At 47.0% G+C, this 21,269-nt stretch overlaps 1 protein-coding gene across 1 annotated transcript in view; it reads right to left on the bottom strand.

The window, feature by feature from the left end:
* The window catches only part of SQLE (squalene epoxidase), a 129,940-nt gene that overhangs the window by 87,368 nt on the left and 21,303 nt on the right, over nt 1-21,269 (bottom strand). Inside the window, exon 5 of the mRNA XM_086966204.1 lies at nt 4,887-5,000. Within this exon, the coding sequence (XP_086822330.1) occupies nt 4,887-5,000 (114 nt within the window). The remainder of the gene's footprint in view (nt 1-4,886; nt 5,001-21,269) is intronic.

The raw sequence follows: 21,269 nt of genomic DNA, 5'->3' as shown, positions 1-21,269 counted from the left end.
TATGAAGTTCTAAATCTATAATTGAAAAAAGATAATATACTCTTTATGTGAACTTCTAGAAAATATAATAACAAAATCACAGAAATCTATTTCCTTTATTCTTACGTAGTCACCCTTATACCAGTATCGAAACGGCAACCTCTCCATTCGTAGGCAAGAAAACAATAGGGTACTCCACATCTCTACCCTATTAAAACATACCATCGCAGAGGAAACATATTTTCAAACATATTATGTCTTCAGAAGTAACGACGTGCAACTATATGGCAAAGTAATACGAGGTAGTAGGTTAAACATATCAATATATCTTTAGCAATCTATTAGTCTCAAAAATCTATAAGCATTAAGAACTACTTAATAAAAACCTGCTTCAACCTAAACAGTTACCAGCATTCTGATATTACAGTTCTCAGTTCATCATCTCAATATTCATATATTGAATTCAGGAGGAGAGGAAAGGAGAGGGAAGGAAAATAACTACCACAATCTTCGAGAGAATACTGTACTAGTTCCATAATACATCAATACATGTAGCATCAGAAAAGGCTATCCACATTATAATATCTATAGTGAACATAAGACAGACATATTTTACATCAGTATATTCTACATCAGAGTAAACATAAAAATCATCTTCATCATTCTAATATTCATCTATGACATGACCCTCGTCAGCAGGGATAGGCAGTGTTCTGGGGTCGCGACTCCACCCCTCCTTGTAATTTAAAGCTCCCTTGAGCAGCGGGCTGACGAGCCTGGGATACCGCACCTACGCGCCGGAGTGGTACTATACCTGGCAGATATTGACAGCCATCGGCGACCCCAGAACACTGCCTATCCCTGCTGACGAGGGTTGAAAACCCGAAACACGTGTCCAGGGATGGCGAAGACAGCGAAGACAGCAAGATCGAAAGATGATGCATCGCGAACACTCTACTACAATGACCAGAGTCCTTAGGGGCAACTTCCGCCGGTGTGTGAGTAGTGTGCAACCCCACCCCTCCTTGTAATTTAAAGCTCCCTTGAGCAGCGGGCTGACGAGCCTGGGATACCGCACCTACGCGCCGGAGTGGTACTATACCTGGCAGATATTGGCAGCCATCGGCGACCCCAGAACACTGCCTATCCCTGCTGACGAGGGTTGAAAACCCGAAACACGTGTCCAGGGATGGCGAAGACAGCGAAGACAGCAAGATCGAAAGATGATGCATCGCGAACACTCTACTACAATGACCAGAGTCCTTAGGGGCAACTTCCGCCGGTGTGTGAGTAGTGTGCGACCCCACCCCTCCTTGTAACTTAAAGCTCCCTTGAGCAGCGGGCTGACGAGCCTGGGATCCCGCACCTACGCGTCGGAGTGGTACTATACCTGGCAGATATTGGCAACCATCGGCGACCCCAGAACACTGCCTATCCCTGCTGACGAGGGTTGAAAACCCGAAACACGTGTCCAGGGATGGCGAAGACAGCGAAGACAGCAAGATCGAAAGATGATGCATCGCGAACACTCTACTACAATGACCAGAGTCCTTAGGGGCAACTTCCGCCGGTGTGTGAGTAGTGTGCGACCCCACCCCTCCTTGTAATTTAAAGCTCCCTTGAGCAGCGGGCTGACGAGCCTGGGATACCGCACCTACGCGCCGGAGTGGCACTATACCTGGCAGATATTGGCAGCCATCGGCGACCCCAGAACACTGCCTATCCCTGCTGACGAGGGTTGAAAACCCGAAACATGTGTCCAGGGATGGCGAAGACAGCGAAGACAGCAAGATCGAAAGATGATGCATCGCGAACACTCTACTACAATGACCAGAGTCCTTAGGGGCAACTTCCGCCGGTGTGTGAGTAGTGTGCGACCCCACCCCTCCTTGTAATTTAAAGCTCCCTTGAGCAGCGGGCTGACGAGCCTGGGATACCGCACCTACGCACCGGAGTGGTACTATACCTGGCAGATATTGGCAGCCATCGGCGACCCCAGAACACTGCCTATCCCTGCTGACGAGGGTTGAAAACCCGAAACACGTGTCCAGGGATGGGGAAGACAGCGAAGACAGCAAGATCGAAAGATGATGCATCGCGAACACTCTACTACAATGACCAGAGTCCTTAGGGGCAACTTCCGCCGGTGTGTGAGTAGTGTGCGACCCCACCCCTCCTTGTAATTTAAAGCTCCCTTGAGCAGCGGGCTGACGAGCCTGGGATACCGCACCTACGCGCCGGAGTGGTACTATACCTGGCAGATATTGGCAGCCATCGGCGACCCCAGAACACTGCCTATCCCTGCTGACGAGGGTTGAAAACCCGAAACACGTGTCCAGGGATGGCGAAGACAGCGAAGACAGCAAGATCGAAAGATGATGCATCGCGAACACTCTACTACAATGACCAGAGTCCTTAGGGGCAACTTCCGCCGGTGTGTGAGTAGTGTGCGACCCCACCCCTCCTTGTAATTTAAAGCTCCCTTGAGCAGCGGGCTGACGAGCCTGGGATACCACACCTACGCGCCGGAGTGGTACTATACCTGGCAGATATTGGCAGCCATCGGCGACCCCAGAACACTGTCTATCACTGCTGACGAGGGTTGAAAACCCGAAACACGTGTCCAGGGATGGCGAAGACAGCAAGATCGAAAGATGATGCATTGCGAACACTCTACTACAATGACCAGAGTCCTTAGGAGCAACTTCCGCCGGTGTGTGAGTAGTGTGCGACCCCACCCCTCCTTGTAATTTAAAGCTCCCTTGAGCAGCCGGCTGACGAGCCTGGGATACCCCACCTACGCGCCGGAGTGGTACTATACCTGGCAGATATTGGCAGCCATCGGCGACCCCAGAACACTGCCTATCCCTGCTAACGAGGGTTGAAAACCCGAAACACGTGTCCAGGGATGGCGAAGACAGCGAAGACAGCAAGATCGAAAGATGATGCATCGCGAACACTCTACTACAATGACCAGAGTCCTTAGGGGCAACTTCCGCCGGTGTGTGAGTAGTGTGCGACCCCACCCCTCCTTGTAATTTAAAGCTCCCTTGAGCAGCGGGCTGACGAGCCTGGGATACCGCACCTACGCGCCGGAGTGGTACTATACCTGGCAGATATTGGCAGCCATCGGCGACCCCCGAACACTGCCTATCTCTGCTGACGAGGGTTGAAAACCCGAAACACGTGTCCAGGGATGGCGAAGACAGCGAGGACAGCAAGATCGAAAGATGATGCCTCGCGAACACTCTACTACAATGACCAGAGTCCTTAGGGGCAACTTCCGCCGGTGTGTGAGTTGTGTGCGACCCCACTCCTCCTTGTAATTTAAAGCTCCCTTGAGCAGCGGGCTGACGAGCCTGGGATACCGCACCTACGCGCCGGAGTGGTACTATACCTGGCAGATATTGGCAGCCATCGGCGACCCCAGAACACTGCCTATCCCTGCTGACGAGGGTTGAAAACCCGAAACACGTGTCCAGGGATGGCGAAGACAGCGAAGACAGCAAGATCGAAAGATGATGCATCGCGAACACTCTACTACAATGACCAGAGTCCTTAGGGGCAACTTCCGCCGGTGTGTGAGTAGTGTGCGACCCCACCCCTCCTTGTAATTTAAAGCTCCCTTGAGCAGCGGGCTGACGAGCCTGGGATACCGCACCTACGGGCCGGAGTTGTACTATACCTGGCAGATATTGGCAGCCATCGGCGACCCCAGAACACTGCCTATCCCTGCTGACGAGGGTTGAAAACCCGAAACACGTGTCCAGGGATGGCGAAGACAGCGAAGACAGCAAGATCGAAAGATGATGCATCGCGAACACTCTACTACAATGACAGAGTCCTTAGGGGCAACTTCCGCCGGTGTGTGAGTAGTGTGCGACCCCACCCCTCCTTGTAATTTAAAGCTCCCTTGAGCAGCGGGCTGACGAGCCTGGGATACCGCACCTACGCGCCGGAGTGGTACTATACCTGGCAGATATTGGCAGCCATCGGCGACCCCAGAACACTGCCTATCCCTGCTGACGAGGGTGGAAAACCCAAAACACGTGTCCAGGGATGGCCAAGACAGCGAAGACAGCAAGATCGAAAGATGATGCATCGCGAACACTCTACTACAATGACCAGAGTCCTTAGGGGCAACTTCCGCCGGTGCGTGAGTAGTGTGCGACCCCACCCCTCCTTGTAATTTAAAGCTCCCTTGAGCAGCGGGCTGACGAGCCTGGGATACCGCACCTACGCGCCGGAGTGGTACTATACCTGGCAGATATTGGCAGCCATCGGCGACCCCAGAACACTGCCTATCCCTGCTGACGAGGGTTGAAAACCCGAAACACGTGTCCAGGGATGGCGAAGACAGCGAAGACAGGAAGATCGAAAGATGATGCATCGCGAACACTCTACTACAATGACCAGAGTCCTTAGGGGCAACTTCCGCCGGTGTGTGAGTAGTGTGCGACCCCACCCCTCCTTGTTATTTGATATTGTGTATTTATATTTTTCTTGGGTTGCAGCCCTGAGGAAGTCAATGATGCATGTTAATTTTGCATGGCGAAACACTTGTTGGCTGCAAAGAAGTTCTTTTTGGATGACAACAATAAAACTAATTCTGGATATACCTACCTATCTTGGATATTTGAGTTAGATATTCTACAAACGGATCTGTACTACTTGGACTTTCTATAGGAAATATTTGGACTGCTTTGCACTTTAATGGATATGCCATTGTGAGATATGAATATATGTATTCGAATGATTGATATTTGAAGTGCTCAGGAGGAACCTTTTAGCTCTTGGGAAACACCTGTCTGTCAGGTGGAACAGCGTCAACAGCATCATTTCATAATAATCTGAAATTGTTTGTCATAGGGTACAGAAACAGATAAGCATGTAGCAATCTAACCTACCTTTAGAATGCAGCCAACAAAATGGGATGAAACTGAGGCCTTAGCAAAGACCAAATTCTTTCTAAATTTTGAGAAAAGTCCATCAGCCACTACAGTTAGTGGTGCGTGAAGTTCCTACAACAGAAAAGGGCACAACTCAGCACGACAATCTAAAAACCGGAAAAACAGTACATTGTACTTGCAGCACTTACGCTTTGTTACTGTAATCAAATACTATCTTGGTAGTTATCTTTTACACAAAAATATCATTTTATTGGCAATAATAGTGCTTTAACCACTTCCATTGCATAGTTAACTGGTGTCAAGGGAAAGTGCACATTTTTATAAGGAGACTGAGACATAAAGTAACAACATGTACAACAAGTAAGTAACTTAGGGCCAGATTTACGACTATTCCGTTTTGTGAGTTGCAAATTATGATTTTTTGCGCGTCTAGCAATTTGCGACTCGCAAAATGGAATGTACTAATGTATCTTAGACACATTTAGCGAGTCCCAAAGGGGTCGTAAATGACCTCCCTCATTAATATTCATGGGGCAAGTTGCAATATGAGACCCATTGATAATGGGCTACAAACACAGGGATGGTGGCCTGCTAGGGACAACAGCCCCCCATATCTGTGTTTGCTTTTGAAATAAAGCAACTTTTTTTTAAATGCAGCGTGCTTCCCATAAAGGAAAGTGGGATGCGTTTAAAAGAAAAAAAAGAAAAGTTTTCTTTTCATTTTTTAAGTGCAGGCGAAGGTCCGTGGAACCACTGCCTGCTCTTAAAAAATATTTTTGCACACATTCACAAAGGGTAAGGGGTCCCCTGAGGACCCCTTCCTGTTTTCGAGTGGCTTACCACCTACTTGAAGTTAACTGCACGTGTTTTGCGACAAACAATCGTACATACCAGTGCGACTCGCAATTAGGAAGGGACGCACTTGGCACCCCCTTCCTAATAGTGACTCGCAAACCCTATTTTGCCAGTCAGTAATGGGTTATCGACTCGCAAAATAGGGTTTGTACATGCCAGAACCCTTTTAAGCAGTCACAAACGGTCTGATTTTCAGTTTGCGACCACTAAAACCGATCGTACATCTGGCCCAAAATGTTCAAACTCTAAGGACGAGTTTGGTGTTGGAGAGAACGGGTCAGACAAAGTAGTTCTGCTAGGCCCATTGTTTGGTCGGTTAAGCGAGAGGATAGGAGGGCTGATCTGAGAGTCAATTGCTAAAGTGCCGTACTAGGAGTAGGGGGAAAACAACAGGAGTATAACCCAAAGACCAAATTGAGATCTGGGTGTGCATATGTATAAGACAATAATATCTCAATTGGATTCACTTGGGCCACAGATATAGTTGCATGTGCAGGACATTACAAAGGATCTGGACATAAAGGAAGAGAGACTCAGGGCCAGATGTAGGTCGGCCAATACCGGTCGGTAACGGCCCAAAATCGGTAAAATCGGCAGTTACCGAGCGGTATTGCGAGAATGAGATGTAGGTGCCAAAAATAAACCGAATCGGTAAATATCAATCAGAAAAAATCCGACTCGGAATTAACCGATTCGATGTTTACCGATTAGGTATTCCCCGATCGGATAAATACCGACTCGGTATACACCGAATCGGGAAACAAGGAATCGGAAAACATGGCCATCGAGATGTAAGAAAGGGAAAAAATACCGAATTCATCCAAATTCGGTATTTCTGAGTCGGATTTTACCATGGACTGAAAGGTGGTGGTAACCATGTGGATGCAATAAAAAGGCTCCCAAAATGCAACCCTCCAGTCAACATGGCTGCACTCTATGTGATAGCGAGGAGGCGAAGGCTACAGGCAACAGGACTGAGGGTATGGCAAAGGGAGGAGCAGCTTTACAGGCAGAGGATCACTCTGTTCCAATTGACTGAGGTTGAGATACTCCAGAGGTACAGGCTGCACCCCAATACCATCATGGACTTAATAAGGGACCTTCACCCATACCTGGATCATCCAACACCCAGGGCCCATGCCATACCTCCCCATGTCCAGGTGCTGTGCAGCATACACCTGCTTGCCTCTGGGAGCTACCAGAGTGTGATAGCTGCAGTAGGAGGAGTATCCCAGAGCTGTCTGTCCCGTTTCTTCAGGAAGTTCCTGGATGTCATGACTCAGAGAATGGGAGACTACATACAGTTCCCTGACACACCAGCAGAACTTGCCAATACTAAAACAGACTTCTATGGACTGGCTCACTTCCCACATGTGATAGGCTGCATTGATGGCACCCACATTCCCCTATGCCCACCTGCAGCCACGGAACACATATACAGAAACCGTAAGTCTACGCACTCCATCAACGTGCAGGTGATATGCAATGCAGGGAACATCATTACCGACATAGTAGCTAAATTTCCAGGGAGCACGCACGACTCCTACATATTCCAGAACAGTGGAATATATAGACGGCTACAGAATGGCGATTTTGAAGATGGTTATCTGCTAGGTAAATATGTAGCACACACCCTGAAATGTATTTCTGCTCCATGTGGAATGTGTATGAAACCCATGTACCTCTTGTTCTCTCCCAGGTGATAGTGCATATGCCCTGCGTTCCTTTGTGCTGACACCGTACCTGAACCCAACCAACAGAGCAGAAAGGTGATACAATGTTGCTCACAGGTCTACCCGCAATGATGTGGAGAGAACCTTTGGAATCCTGAAGAGCAGGTTCCGTTGCCTCCACAAAAGTGGAGGTGCGCGACAGTACACCCCCCTCCTGTGTTGCAAAATAATAGTGACCTGTGCCATATTGCACAATCTTGTGACCAAGGAAGGCACAGAGGTGTAGTTGACACATCGTGAGAACATAGATGAGGACCAAGAACATGCTGATCCCCAGGCAACAGGGCCAGCCGCAGTAGATGGCAGATTGAGACGGAGTGAAATTACACAACGCTATTTCTAGGTAAAGTATGACACACACACAGGAATACTTCCGGACATGAGGAGTTTATTCTTCACTACTTCATGATGGTCACATGACTGTACGTGAATGTCACTGGCTGCACATACTCAGTTGCTGTCACTGTGTGCATTAGAGTCAGTTCCCTGCATAGTTCAGTTCTTGCGCCCTCGCACCACATTGCGGGACTTAGGTGCCTGTCCTTCAGGTTCCCTGATGGTGCCTGACTCACCATGGCTGTGCCTGCCGCTCCTGCGCACCTCCTGGACAGGTGTACTGGAGCCACTCCTGCTGGTTGACCCCTCAGTCTCCTCCACACCCGTGTCACCAGCATGGCCTATGTTAGAGGTCAACATCTGCTCCATTGCAGAGGTAACTCTGCCCATGTCCCGGGTTAAGTCAGTGCAGCAGTGCTCTATTGCCTCCTGCATTGAGATGGAGCGTCTGCAGAGGAGAGCTGTGTTGGCAGCAAACCTGTTCATGGCCTTTGTCTGGTCGCGCATGTACTGCCGTTCCCTTGCACGCTGGAGATGTTCCCTATCAATCTTGTCCGAGAGGACCCCCATGTAGGTTGAAATGTCTGAGATCCCCTGTGCAATCAGGTCCAGGCTACTAGCCATTTGGGTAATGCCCTTGTCCATGTTGGACATTGTTGCGCTCAAACCGCGCACCTGCCGCTGCATGGCTTGCAGCGATTTGGCCTGCTGCCGTTGGACCTTCACCATCGTGCCCTCTAACCCACAGAACACGCTCTCACCATCCTGGCCCTCCCCACCATCACGTGCCCTCCTGCCAAGGACAGTAGTGCGCGCTGAGCCAGCAGACATAGTTGTTCTTGGCCTGTCAGGCAGTGGCGCACTCTTCTGGGGGACATCTCCCTCATCCTCTGAATCAGAGTTCTGCAGAATCCTCTGCGGGGGCTCCGCCTGGCTACTTTCCCCTCCCGGCATGGGCGTGTGGGTGAGGTCTGGAGACCCAAAAAACAGAGGGGACATTGGGATTGGTGTAGTGGGTGGGTCTGGTGATGAGGGGTCCTGGGTAGGGTCGTCTCCACCTTCTCCTGCGCTGTGACGATTTTTCCTTTTTTCTTTCTCCCCTCTTTTAGATGGTGCTGCCCTCTCCTCCCTCGGCGGTGCAGAACTGCGAGACGACTTTCCCGTGGAATGAAATTGACATAGTGTCAATGCTGTAGTTTGTCTTTGTGTTTTTCTTAATTAAATGGTCTGTAAACCTTTGCACAGTCCACATTGCTTGTTTGGGGATGTGTGTGGCATGCCTTGCTGAGTCATGTGTGCTGTACTTTGCTTCTGTGTGCACATGACTACGTCTACCATGATGCATTGCTGGAATAATTGCTGGCCTCTCCTGCTGTGTCATGTGTGTACACAGTGGGGTGCAGGGTTGGGATAGGTGGGGATGCATGTGGGTACATGCCTCTTACCTTGTTTTTTTGGCTGATTTGGCGGTGCTATCCAGGTCTCCAATCCCGTGGATGCATTCAGACTCCATGGTGGATGCAACTTGCTCCTCAATTGGTGTGAGTTTTGGGGCTTTGGCCCTGCCACCTCCTGTCAGACCAGCATCCTTTTTCTGTCCTGCTATCTTCTTCTTGGTGACTATACGCAGGTCATACCACCGTTTCTTGATGTCCTCAATGTCCCGGTGGGTGACTCCTATGGCATTCACTTTGCCCTGGATTGATAGCCATATGTTACTCTTCACAGTCTCTGCAACATGCAGAGACTGCCTCCCAAATATTTGGCTGTAGTGGGTGACAATCTCATCCACAGTCACCTGTAGTTCCTCTTGGCTGAACTTCTGCTTCCTTTTCCTCTCAGCAGCATCCTTCTGTCCTTCCTGTGCCTCCATTCTCTCAGTCTGCTGGCCTGTGCATTTTTTGTCCCTTTGCGCCTATCGCTGTTTTCACCCTTATGTCACTCGCGCCGTCCCCGTTTGTTTCACTATCACGTAGTGCACAAAGCCCCCTTGGGTTGCCATTGCATTATATGCCTAAAGTGCTGTACTTGGAGAAGGGGTATTGGAGCTGGCAGGCGAGAGGAGCATTGATGGGCCACTCAGCAAAGCAGCTTCAAGGAAGCTGTAGTCTCTGTTCTACGGGTTACGGTGGAAGAGTATCATCTCTCACTGTACTTTTGAACTGAGAAAGCATGTTGTCCCACTTGTCGGTTATTGGGTGCTAATGGAGGCCTCTCGCCTCTTTACGCCATAGCCCCTTACTCTCAGCCTTTAGAAACCTCAGCATGGACTGACATCAAGGGAGGCATGTTTGACCCTCCATCTAATTTGAATGCTTAGCTTAGTTAATATTACGGTCAAATCGGTGGATCAGGCACCCACTAATTCTTCTTGGTGTGTTTCAGGACGTCTAATGCATAGGTCTCCCAAGTCTCAAAAGTCATAGCAACCAGTGACATAGGCAAGGGTGAAAATGATTGAGCACAGGTAGATCATTACGGAGGGGCAATTCAATAATATATGCTGAAAGATATTAAAAAGGGGACAGGAGATTATGGCATCAGGGAACATTCGGTTGAGTTTCTAAGGGGTGAGATAGTCTGTTTGCAAGACATTAAACTGGATGTTTACAAACCAGTGATTGAGGAAGCTAGTATGTAGGAATGCACCAACTTACTTACTACTCTGTCATACGTTTCTCTCCCTACTTCAGTCTCCCATTCTTCACTGAGCCTACTCAAGACATCTATGTGCTATCCCATGGCTATATACAGCCAGCTAAATGACAGACAACTAGATCCCTTTGTGAGTAGAGCTTGCACAAAGGCATGATTTTGTCTGACGCAATGCCTCAAGTAATGTGGCAAACATTAGTCAAAACTTCGTAAGTCAGGAATTGAACCTTCTGAATGTTATACATCTTGGAATGTTATACATATTGGCATAAGTCACCCGACACTAGGCTTGCAGTGATCCACTGTCATAATTCACTCATAGACAGGTAGCACTGGTCCTTCTGCAAGACCAAAAGAGGTATGGTGAGAACGTTGGGTGTGATATGATGTTCAATGAGTAAATTTCTGTGGAAGCATTTTTGGGCCACCAACAGCAATGGAGGAAACTTCGGTTTAGACGCAGCCCATGGAAGAAGTAAATTAAGCAAGTGGTCTGGCTGCAGCAAGCAGGTATTATATTCCTACATGCATCCCGTTTTGCGAGTCTTTAACAGCGATTCATTAGAATTCGCTATTAAGGACTCGCAAAACATAACTTTGATGCATCTGGGGGTATATTATCTAACGTGTAAATGCGGAAAGAGAGCATGTTTATGACATTATCTACAACTGCCAGAACTTTTTCTAAATTAGCTTGATCTATAGCTCTAAGGCGGGTAGCCGCCTCAATCTGGGATGTTTTCCAGAATTCGTTATAAACAGCATAAATCCATCTTTTAGATCTACCTTTAGCAGGCCTTTTATAAAATCATTCAGATCAACATCGTCAGTCAGTTTAGATAAATGCAGTTTAACTGACGCCAAGGTAGAATGTCTGAGCCAATTCTGACACAATTTCCCTACAGAATAGGTAGTCACTGAATGGCCACTCTCAAAACGGGGATTCACCCTGACATGTGTAAAGCCATGAGCGAAACCCAGAAAACGATGCTGGCACAAGTCAGCACTTCTGTGCCACAGCAACCAGCCTTCTGGATCCAAACTGGATATGTTAAAGGAGGAATTCAACAACAGAGTTTGTAAATCTCTCATGGAAAATTTAGTAGTAGTACTCCAACTGGAAAATTCCTCTAAATCAGGAAAAGAAGGAACATTTAATATTTTAGGAGTAGCCAATCCAAACCATGTTGTCTGCGAAATTGTAGATTTCAAAAACAAAATATGGTTCGGGATGAGGCATGCACGGTGCAAAGCCTCAGTGCCTTGCACTTGCCAGCTTTTAGAACCCCAAACTGATTTAAGGTCAATTGTATCCTTCCACAACTCGTAGCCCCCAAAGCTAACTGGTCTAGAAAGGACTTTGAATACAATAATTTAGTATCGGTAAGTCTAACTTTGGATGTGGACTTTTCAGTCATTTAAAAAAAAAATGCATTGGGATTAGACTGATTAAAATCTGTAAAGTTAGTGAACCTTTTCAAAAAGGTAGCAGAACTGCCTTGTATAGGAGCCGGACAGTGTTCCCACTGGGTGTAATTTACAGTGAGCCTCCTGGTATTAGCTTTATGCAGGTAGTGATTGCCAAAATGTTAATAACAATACAAATCACCGTATTTAGCAGCCTCCAAGTACAAATCTTCAGCATTAAAGGCAGCATATTTAAATCAGAAAACAATGATTCTACGGCCTGAACATCCCAATCATCAGAACGTATATTTTGTTTAACTACATGCCACTCTAAGCACATTAGGGACATTTATAACATTTATAACCTCAGTGGGCCCCTTGGATTTGAAATCGAACAGCATCCCAAACAATCCCATCTAAGACAGGCCAAGCAGTGATATTAACAAAAGCCAAGTCTCTCTTCAATCTGTGTGATGAGGAATGGGGAGCCAATGTTCCATTGATATGTCGAATGCATGTTCTCTCCTCAACATATTGTCCATTGACGAGATGGAAAAAATAAAACACAAAACCAATTGACATAAAAAGGTAAATCGAAAAAAGCACCATCCAAATATAGGTCCAAAGGGGAATCAAAAAATGTTTCTTAAACAGTCTTGCCAGAACAGAAATCTTTGAAGGCTTTTTTGATGTGTGGGAATCAGTGTAAATTCTGTAGCTAAGCGAGTTTGCAAATCAGGCATCGATAAGTCAGTTGGGTAAGTGTAGTCAGTTTCATCATGTTGAGTACCAGGCAGTGCACTCAATAAAGGACTGGATATAGCAGGCATCTCGAGAGCAACATCAGGCACAGGATTGGAAATTGGGGCCAAAACAGAATTTCTCAAAATCGAAGGACATGACACCGCCGGTGTCATACTAAGAAGAATCGGCCACTCTGTGTATCTTGACATTGTCAATGGAGATATACCCGTTCTCCTTACGACTTGGAAGTCGTGGTAAAATGACTGTTCTTGTGCCCTTCACACCAAGCACTGTAACCGGAGCTCGATAAAAGGGACCAAATTCTTTCTTGTTTTCGATCTTCTCACGAACCAGTTCTCCAACTTGGGGTAGCCAGCCAACTACCGGGATCTGCAACGCATCATCCGAGGTGGAGGGCAAATGTTCCTTTGCAAGACTGTCTCTTGTCTTTTGTAGATCCTGTAAAACATTGCAATGTTCATCTACGTCAAAGGAGGCAGCTAGAGCCACAGAGTCTGGACCGTCAAGGTCCGGGACATACATCTTGATACCAAAGAGTATTTTGTATGGGGTCCGCCCACCCAGAGACCTTCTAGGGAGATTATTAAGAGCACGCTGCACGCTATTGAAGGGGGCCAGCCAGTTCCTGCCAGTGCCTATAACTCGAGCCGTCAAAGACTGCTTTAAATCTCGGTTCATCCGTTCCACAACACTATTACCCTCAGGTCTGCAGGGAGACGAAAACTTGACTAGGACCCCCAATGAAGTCATGGCATCCTTATACGCCTTAGAGGCGAAAGCCGGACCCTGATCCGAATGGAAGGTATCACAGGCAAAAACCCCTACAAAGACACACAAGTCTCTTATGACAGTCCGTGAATCATGTCTGCGGTGTGGCCACACCCACACAAAGCGTGTGAATGAATCAAGTGCTACTAAGATGTACTTATACGCAGTATCAGAAGAAAAAGGTCCGCAGTGATCTAAATAAACACACCCTAGCGGTTTATTAGATATGTACAACTGTGTCTGGGGTGGACGCGCAGCAGTCGAAGGCTAAATCTGCTGAAAAATGTCACATTGAAGGACATAATCATGCGTCTGTTTATACAGTCCCCGCCACCAGAAACGTTGTTGTAACTGAGCTACAGTAGCCGAAACGCCCGCATGCGCAGATGCAACACCTTCATGGGATGCGGCAATTTCACGTAAGGAACTTTTATCAGGACTTAAGTGGTATGAATACTTCGAAGGGAATCCTTTTGGATATTTACTTCCCTTCTCAGTTGCAGCAATGGCTGCCAAGATATCATCATCAATCTTACTTTTGGAACGTGTAACTGCTGCAACCAAATATGTCAATACAGCTCATTTCGCGGCCTCATCAGCCAACGAATTGCCAACAGCGTGGACTCCCACGCGCTGATGACCGAGAGTGTGAATCATAAACATGAGTGGCAACTGCTCTTTAAGCTCAGCCACTCTGACCCAGATCATTTTATGTTTTATTGTGCTACCCTTGGAATCACGAAAATCATTCTGAATCCAAAAGAACAGGTTTTCATTGTAAGACTGGACACAGTAGTAAGAATCACTCACAATAAGAGTTGTCACACTAGGATCAGCGTACTCCAATGCACGCATCAGAGCATGAAGCTCAGCCAATTGTGCGTTGCAGTCCCCTAGAGTCTGCGTGTGCACGACTCTGGACTTGAACTCATCATTCACCATGGCACCTACCACAATAGCGCGAGCGGAAACGTATACGTGCTTAGACCCATGTGCAACCTGCGCTGAACCATTAGTGTATATGATGCAATGGAAGTCCTCCAAAGGTCGCATAGCCAAAGGGGCATATGAACAAATTCATACTGCAAAAACTCCTGCGACTGTTAGGGAGGCATCAAAAATAAACGTGACATCCGGAGATGTCAATGATGCTGCCCATTGTATCCACCATGGGTGCAAAGCTTTAGAATTTGGTACACTGGCTTTCGTCACTGCCTCCAACGCAGGAAACGGGGTAACAACCAACATGCGTTTTCCCTGCGACAATGCACGTTCCTTAAGAATCGCCATTTGCACTGCTGTCAAAACTTTTTCCACAGAGAAAAACCGCATTTCAGCCGAAGTGTACAAGTGTGACTTGTAAGCAATAGGTACTGTGTCACCTTCTGTAAAAGCAAGGTACGTAAAACCCATCGCCCCAGGGATGATTCTTATCACCAGGTTGGTGTGGTTGTCACGAGTCAGTAAAAATTTAGATTCTAGAAGATCAGCCTGCAAAGATTGCAAAATAGCTGAATGTTCTAGCAGCCAGCAAGATTTGGTAAAAGTAGGTTGTATCAAAGCATACAAAGGTTTGAAACGCTGGGCATATTCGGGAATATATGTACGCCCGGAATTCAAAAATCCCAGCAAGGACTAATTCTTTCAGAGCTGTCGGAGCGCGCAGTTGTGCGCATTTCTCCAAGAAGTGAGGAGCCAATCCTCGACCTTCATTGTTGAGCTCATAGCCCAGGAACAACACTGTGTACTCTGCAATGTGAGACTTTGCAAAGTTTAACTTGTAACCAAAGTCCGCAGTTACAAATTATCCAGTCAACGCGACACAGATGCGCCCAAAGCTAGTCGTCTGTGAGATAAATGTCATTCACATACGAACACGCATCAGTGTCTATCCTCACTAAGAGAGAGACAATACGGGCAGCAAATACGCCTGGACTATTCTTATAGCCCCTAGGTAAACATTTATACTGGGGTTGCTTGCCGCCACAGGTAAAACTGGTCCACTGGGAACTCAGTCCATCCCAATTGTGGGCAAAAAGAATGTTGGATATGTCAAGCGTGGTTTTAAACCGTTTACGCACAAGACCCTCCACAAGAGCAGAGCCGTGTGTATCTGTACTGCACAGGTACGGCAATGCGAGTTTAAATGCCGGTAATCCAATATCAAATGGTACGAGCCGTCAGGCTTGGTCACAGTAAAAAGAGGGTTATTCATTGGTGACACACAAGTCTCAATCACACCTTGATATTCCAATTGTTCAAGGATGTCCGCGACTGAAGCCTTAGCTTCATGTCGGATAGGATATTGAGGTTGAGGCTGTGGCACAGACCGCAAAGGAATCTCGTGGTGTGGGGAAAATGTATCCCAACCACACTGTGTACGGTACAGAGTCGGCCCAAGAGCCTTAGCCCACTCTTCTGCAAAATTCAGCGCATGCTCATTCGAGACCGTGTGTGCAAAACTAGGGAGGATTACCTCCTCCCCTCTAGGAGCTGTGAGCACAAAAGGTGGGGGCCAGTCAGCCTCAGCTAACAAAATGTCATAGGTAGTCGTAAGATTTTCCCAAAATACCCCTTTGATGTTATGCTGTATGTCACCTTCAATTAAAAGGACTATGTTATAAAGTCTATCAGGGGGAGCTACTCTAGTATCAGCTGTCTCCAGAACAACATATTGGTCAGTCGCTGTCACCTTCAGTAGCGGACGCAGGGCCTCTCACACTATGGTTATCTCCGCCTCGCTGTCCAGCAAGGTCAGAGCCCATGTCTGATTCCGAAGCTGCATTCTCACTATCTGTGGCATATCTCGCTGTTAAAGCAGCAACTTTCTTTTTCTAAAACTGGGGTATTTTCGGTGTTGAATCATCCTGCTTGCCTTTACTGTCTTTCGGGCGGGGCTGGTCGCATCCCTAGTGGCCACCTCGACCTCTGCTGCCTCCTCCACCACCGGTCGATGAGGCCGAAGAGTCCTGAAAAGAACGAGAAGAGCGTTGTTCAGAAACCTGAAAACGATCAGGTGATTTTATCGTCGCGCGATCGCGCACGTCATAAATACGCTCTGTAGACGCAGGCATGAGACTCCTGTTTCTGCTGTTGTTGTTTACCCTGTTTTTTGTTTTTTTTTGACAATTTTGCTTTTTAGCCTTGGGCTGTTCGTCAGTCTCCGACTTCTGCCCTTGGGGTTGCTTTTTCTCTTTAGTGGAAAATGGCTTGACTCCCAAACTATTGCGGCCCACGGTCTTATAAGTCGCCACAATAATTCTCGGTAACTGGCGGGGTTTATCGGCATCGGGTACAGCCTGCAAAGCATTAGACACCTGAAAGCTCACAGCATCTCCCTTGACATTCGAAAGAACGAGATCGGAAACTACGTCAAAACTGCCGCATACCCAATTCAACTGCTGCCTCAGGTCCGTGCTTATCCTGAACACGCTTAACGACCGTCGGAAGGACAGTAATTGACAGTGTGCCGAAGCACCTCATATACACTGCCGCAAAGATCCTACCCCATGACTCACAGTTTCTGGGATCAAGTCTTTAGGCATGCTAATTGTCAGAATCCTGTGTTCCTCACTAGGAGTCGTGTTAGGAAATACTGCTTCCAGCTGGTCAAACTTCTCGGCAAGCCAGAAAGGAAAATCATCCTTATTCTGGGGGCGCTTGCCCATCACAGCGTTGACCATCACAGGACTAAGTTTAATTCTGCCCTGTCCAGCTGGAAACGCCGCAACACCTGGGGCCGCGCCCAGGAGATTGTGGGTAATGTATTGCACTAACGACCTAATCACGCTTATTGCAACTATGTGTAGTCGTCTTATATCAGCTATGGGACAAGCCCCGTGTTGAGGATGAGGTGTAAATCCAGCCAAAACAGGCCAAGTCGCACCTGGAATGGACCTGAAGTTGCTATATAATGAGAAGTTATTATCAAAGAATGTGTTGTGTATTTCCTGTTGAGTATATACAGTCGCATCTGGCTGCAGTTAATGCACTGCTATTGGAATAAATGTTTGTTCCCTCTTGATGAGCCACCCCAGTAATATGATTACCTGGTCTTCTTATGTGTACATTCTAATAGTGCTATTCTTCATAGTTTAGTGTGGACTCCAGGGTAGGCTTCCAGCGAGACTGTTCTAACTGAGACTCTCTCCCCCACACTAAGGTCCTTTCCCAGTTCATTGAGGCCTGCTACATTTAGTCCATCAGCAGGAATGCACCTGTTTGCCTGGGATAATGGGCGTCCTACCATAAGAGATTACGTTTCTGCTTCGTCACTCTCCTTGCTAGCAATAAAGGGCTGTCCCAGACCTCGAGCAAGTCGCAAAGTCAGGTGGGAGAGCACTGTGCTCCATCCCCCGCTGACACCATCCGCTGGTGTATAAAGCGCGTGTAACGCCTGAACACTGCCCTACCGGTCCAACGGTGAGCGGGGGTCCGTCGACACTTGAAGAAAGCTGCAGGTCATGCTTCCTGTGCAAGACCCTGCCAAGAAGACTTTCGAAGATCCTCCACTGTGTGCTACTAAGGGACGGACAAGGCCTCAGGTTCCTCACTAAGCCCCAAAGTGAGGCTTGGCCTCACAGGCAAGGGTTTCCTCAGGAGTGCTTCCTAAATGTCTCACAGCAGGTCTAAAAGGTGCATGCATGTGTCAGCCATCCACAGCAGTACAGATTAATGCAGATTGCAACTACATGAAGGATTTTCCTGAGTTTCGGGGCTGACAGGACCTCCTTTAGATTGTATTTGCCATCTTGGCTATCCTAGCCAGGCTCCAAGGTTATCCGAATAAGAAGCTGAGGACAGAGCTTTAGATGCTTCAGTTTGATGCTTAGTATGTGTATATATTATTACAATGTGATTATGGACTAGATTACATTCAGTTAACTATTTTTCCAATACCATGAAATACTAAGTTTAGTACAGTTTTAGGTTGATGTCACTAGTTCCACCATCTGCGTTACATAGATTTTCCCTTTACCATCCATCTAGAGAGAGATTGTGCTGGATGTGACAGTGTGTCATTCCTGTGAGTGGCTCGATGTGTTCCTGCTCAGCATTATGAATGCTAGATTACTTTGGATAGGCCCATGAAACTGTGATAAAATAGGTCATAGGTTGAATGAGACATTCAAGGTACTTCTACAGCATGCTATATAGTCCTAAGTGACTGTATGTGGTTCTATCACTATAGGAAATATCCAGAATCATTTGTGTGCAAAGCATTTTCAAGAACTGCCATGGTGCATGGCTAGGTACGAACCCTACTCTCAATAGTGTTGGTGTGCCTAGTCTAGTGTGATGACATTTAAAAAAGAATACGTAGAAACTTACTGTCAAAGTCCTGAGGTTGCAAAATGCCAAAATGTGCCTGATCTTTCAGAAAGGTGCCTAAATCAAACTAGCAATAAAAGTTATCCACTGCCTCCCAGAGGCTCAAGATTCATGTTCAATGTTCTCTGGATTGTCCTCAAAGCCTTGTGGCGGAAGAGCACAAAATACATATGCTCTCCAGCACCCCTTGAACGCCCTAAACCAAAACCTGAGAGCCAAATCGTAAAAAAACAGAACTTTTCAAACATTCCTACAACTGACCTCTACACGGGAAATGGAATGAGAATGAAGAAAAATCTTCATATAGGATATAAGAGTATAGAGGGAGCATGGGGCACGCTGTTGAACTGTGATGTTGCTTGACTGTTAAAACAAAATAACAGAAATATTACTCCCCCTCTCCTCCCCCCCCCCCCCAAAAAAAAAAAAGAGGCAAGAGAAGTGAGTTGTTCACTGGGCCAATAAAACATCATCATCTATCATTCTGAAATAATGTTGTGGTTCGTGTGAACTTTGGGTTTAGCTTGCTTACATTGTGATAAATGAGTTAGCCAAGATGAGAGGAAATCCATTGTAAATAAAACCAGGATTGTAGCTAAGGAGGCTTTATTCCAATCTCTCTTAAAGACACGTCAAAGGTTTTTACATGCTTAGTTAATTTTGTGTATTTTATTCAGGATAAATTGTTCAAGAGTTGTGTTATAATACATTGAGCACCAGTGCCTTCAAACAGTGTTCATCAGGGCCATCTACATCCCTTACCTTTATGGAGACAGTGAAAGAATTGTGATTCATTATTTTGTGCAGGGCCTACATGAACCACTTGGGCAGCACAGACTAAAGAGTAGTTTAATATGATGCATTTAGTTGGTTAGCAATTGGCATGTGGCAATTATAAGGAGTTATCCTCCATACATGCTGGTCTGAACCTCTTAATGGTGTTCATTGACTATAAATGGTTTTTCAGAGTTTGTTCAGTACTTTTTCTTTCCAAATATCATCACATTGAATCTAACTTCTTTAAATCACACAGTTCTCCATGTTTTAATGCTTACTAATTGTGAGTCCTCCGTACTCTATTTTTCCCCATTATTCTTTTAAATGTCCAAACAGTAAGCAACCAAACACACCCTATACACTAATAGTCAACATCTTCTACTCGGCTGTGTCCTCCGTTTCTGTTGTTTCTGTATAGGGATTTTCTATCCCTGAAAGGGTCCAAAAAGGCTACAGGTGTGGGAAAAGCTACAGATCAAACACCCCCCCACCCCTCCGCAAGGCTTACAGTAAAGAGTCCCACGTGTCTCGATCTCTGTCTACATAGTGGGATCATAGACCCCATTTGAAAGATGCAATCTATGATGAGACAAACATGTTCCCTCACAAAGAACTGCTGATGGGAACATCTTAGAATATGCTCCGTATTTTGGGATGCCACCTTTCTCAGAGAGAAATACTGACCATTTTTGCATGGGGAGGGGTTCTAGAAGGGTCAGGAGCTCTTACTGGAATAAGTTTGTTTAAGATATGCTGTATTCTTTTCATACAGCAATTCTGCTTCTATTTGCTTAAAAAAGGGTTAGGTATCGAGTAGACAACATTAAAATTATTTTAACATGTTATAGTCTTGCATTTGTTGATTTGACACTAAATAAAATGGGGAAAATATACAGGATCTTAAAGATTTTCTTTAGGCTCGCCTGGGCCGGGAAACAACCTAGAATCCAATGGAAGGTGCTTCAGCTCCCATACGAGCAAGGGGGGTTGGCTGCCCCAGACCTGGAACGTTACTATAGGATAGCGCAGGCCTCCCACCTCCATACCTGGATACACGGCGACCCGGATATCCCGCATGTGATTCTGGAGCGCCTTTTCGCGGCCCCTACTCCACTCCCGGCGACTATCTGCAGCCCTGGCGACCGCAGAGTGGGCACACTGGATTCCATCCGTTCCACTAACCACGCTTGGAACTCCATAATACAGAGGCAAGATAAGATACTACTGTACGCTCCTAATATGCCGATACATTGGGCCCTTTGGCTTCCTACTTTGGCGGAACCTGGTGTACACAAAGCCCTAGCTGATCTAGGGGCGCACACGCTGGGGGACCTTTTCCAACATGGCAAAGTTAAGACGTGGGACCAGCTGGTGCGGGGGCTTGACCGCCCCTCCCTGCTCCATCGCTTCCAGTATCACAGGGTGCGCAGCGCCCTGCTGGACTTTCTGGGCCCCGATATGGAGGAACCCCCTGCGATACCAGAGCTAGAGTATGTCATTCACACAGAGTCCCCGAAGAAGCTTACTTCTAAGCTTTACAATATGGGACACGCCCACACGGCACTGCAGTACACAAGGGCGCGACTGGCCTGGCAGACCGATTTAGACATGCACATTGACGATGGAATGTGGACGTACTGCTGCGCGGCCACCAGGCGGATCTCGCTGAATGGGAGACACCGCCTTCTTCACTTTAAATTCCTGCAACGAGTATATTATACACCTGAAAGATTGCATCGCTATGGGCTTCGCG

Source organism: Lissotriton vulgaris, chromosome 4_1 (assembly GCF_964263255.1).
Source record: "Lissotriton vulgaris chromosome 4_1, aLisVul1.2, whole genome shotgun sequence".
In the NCBI taxonomy this organism is placed as follows: domain Eukaryota; kingdom Metazoa; phylum Chordata; class Amphibia; order Caudata; family Salamandridae; genus Lissotriton; species Lissotriton vulgaris.
This window is presented reverse-complemented; position numbering and strand designations above follow the sequence as displayed.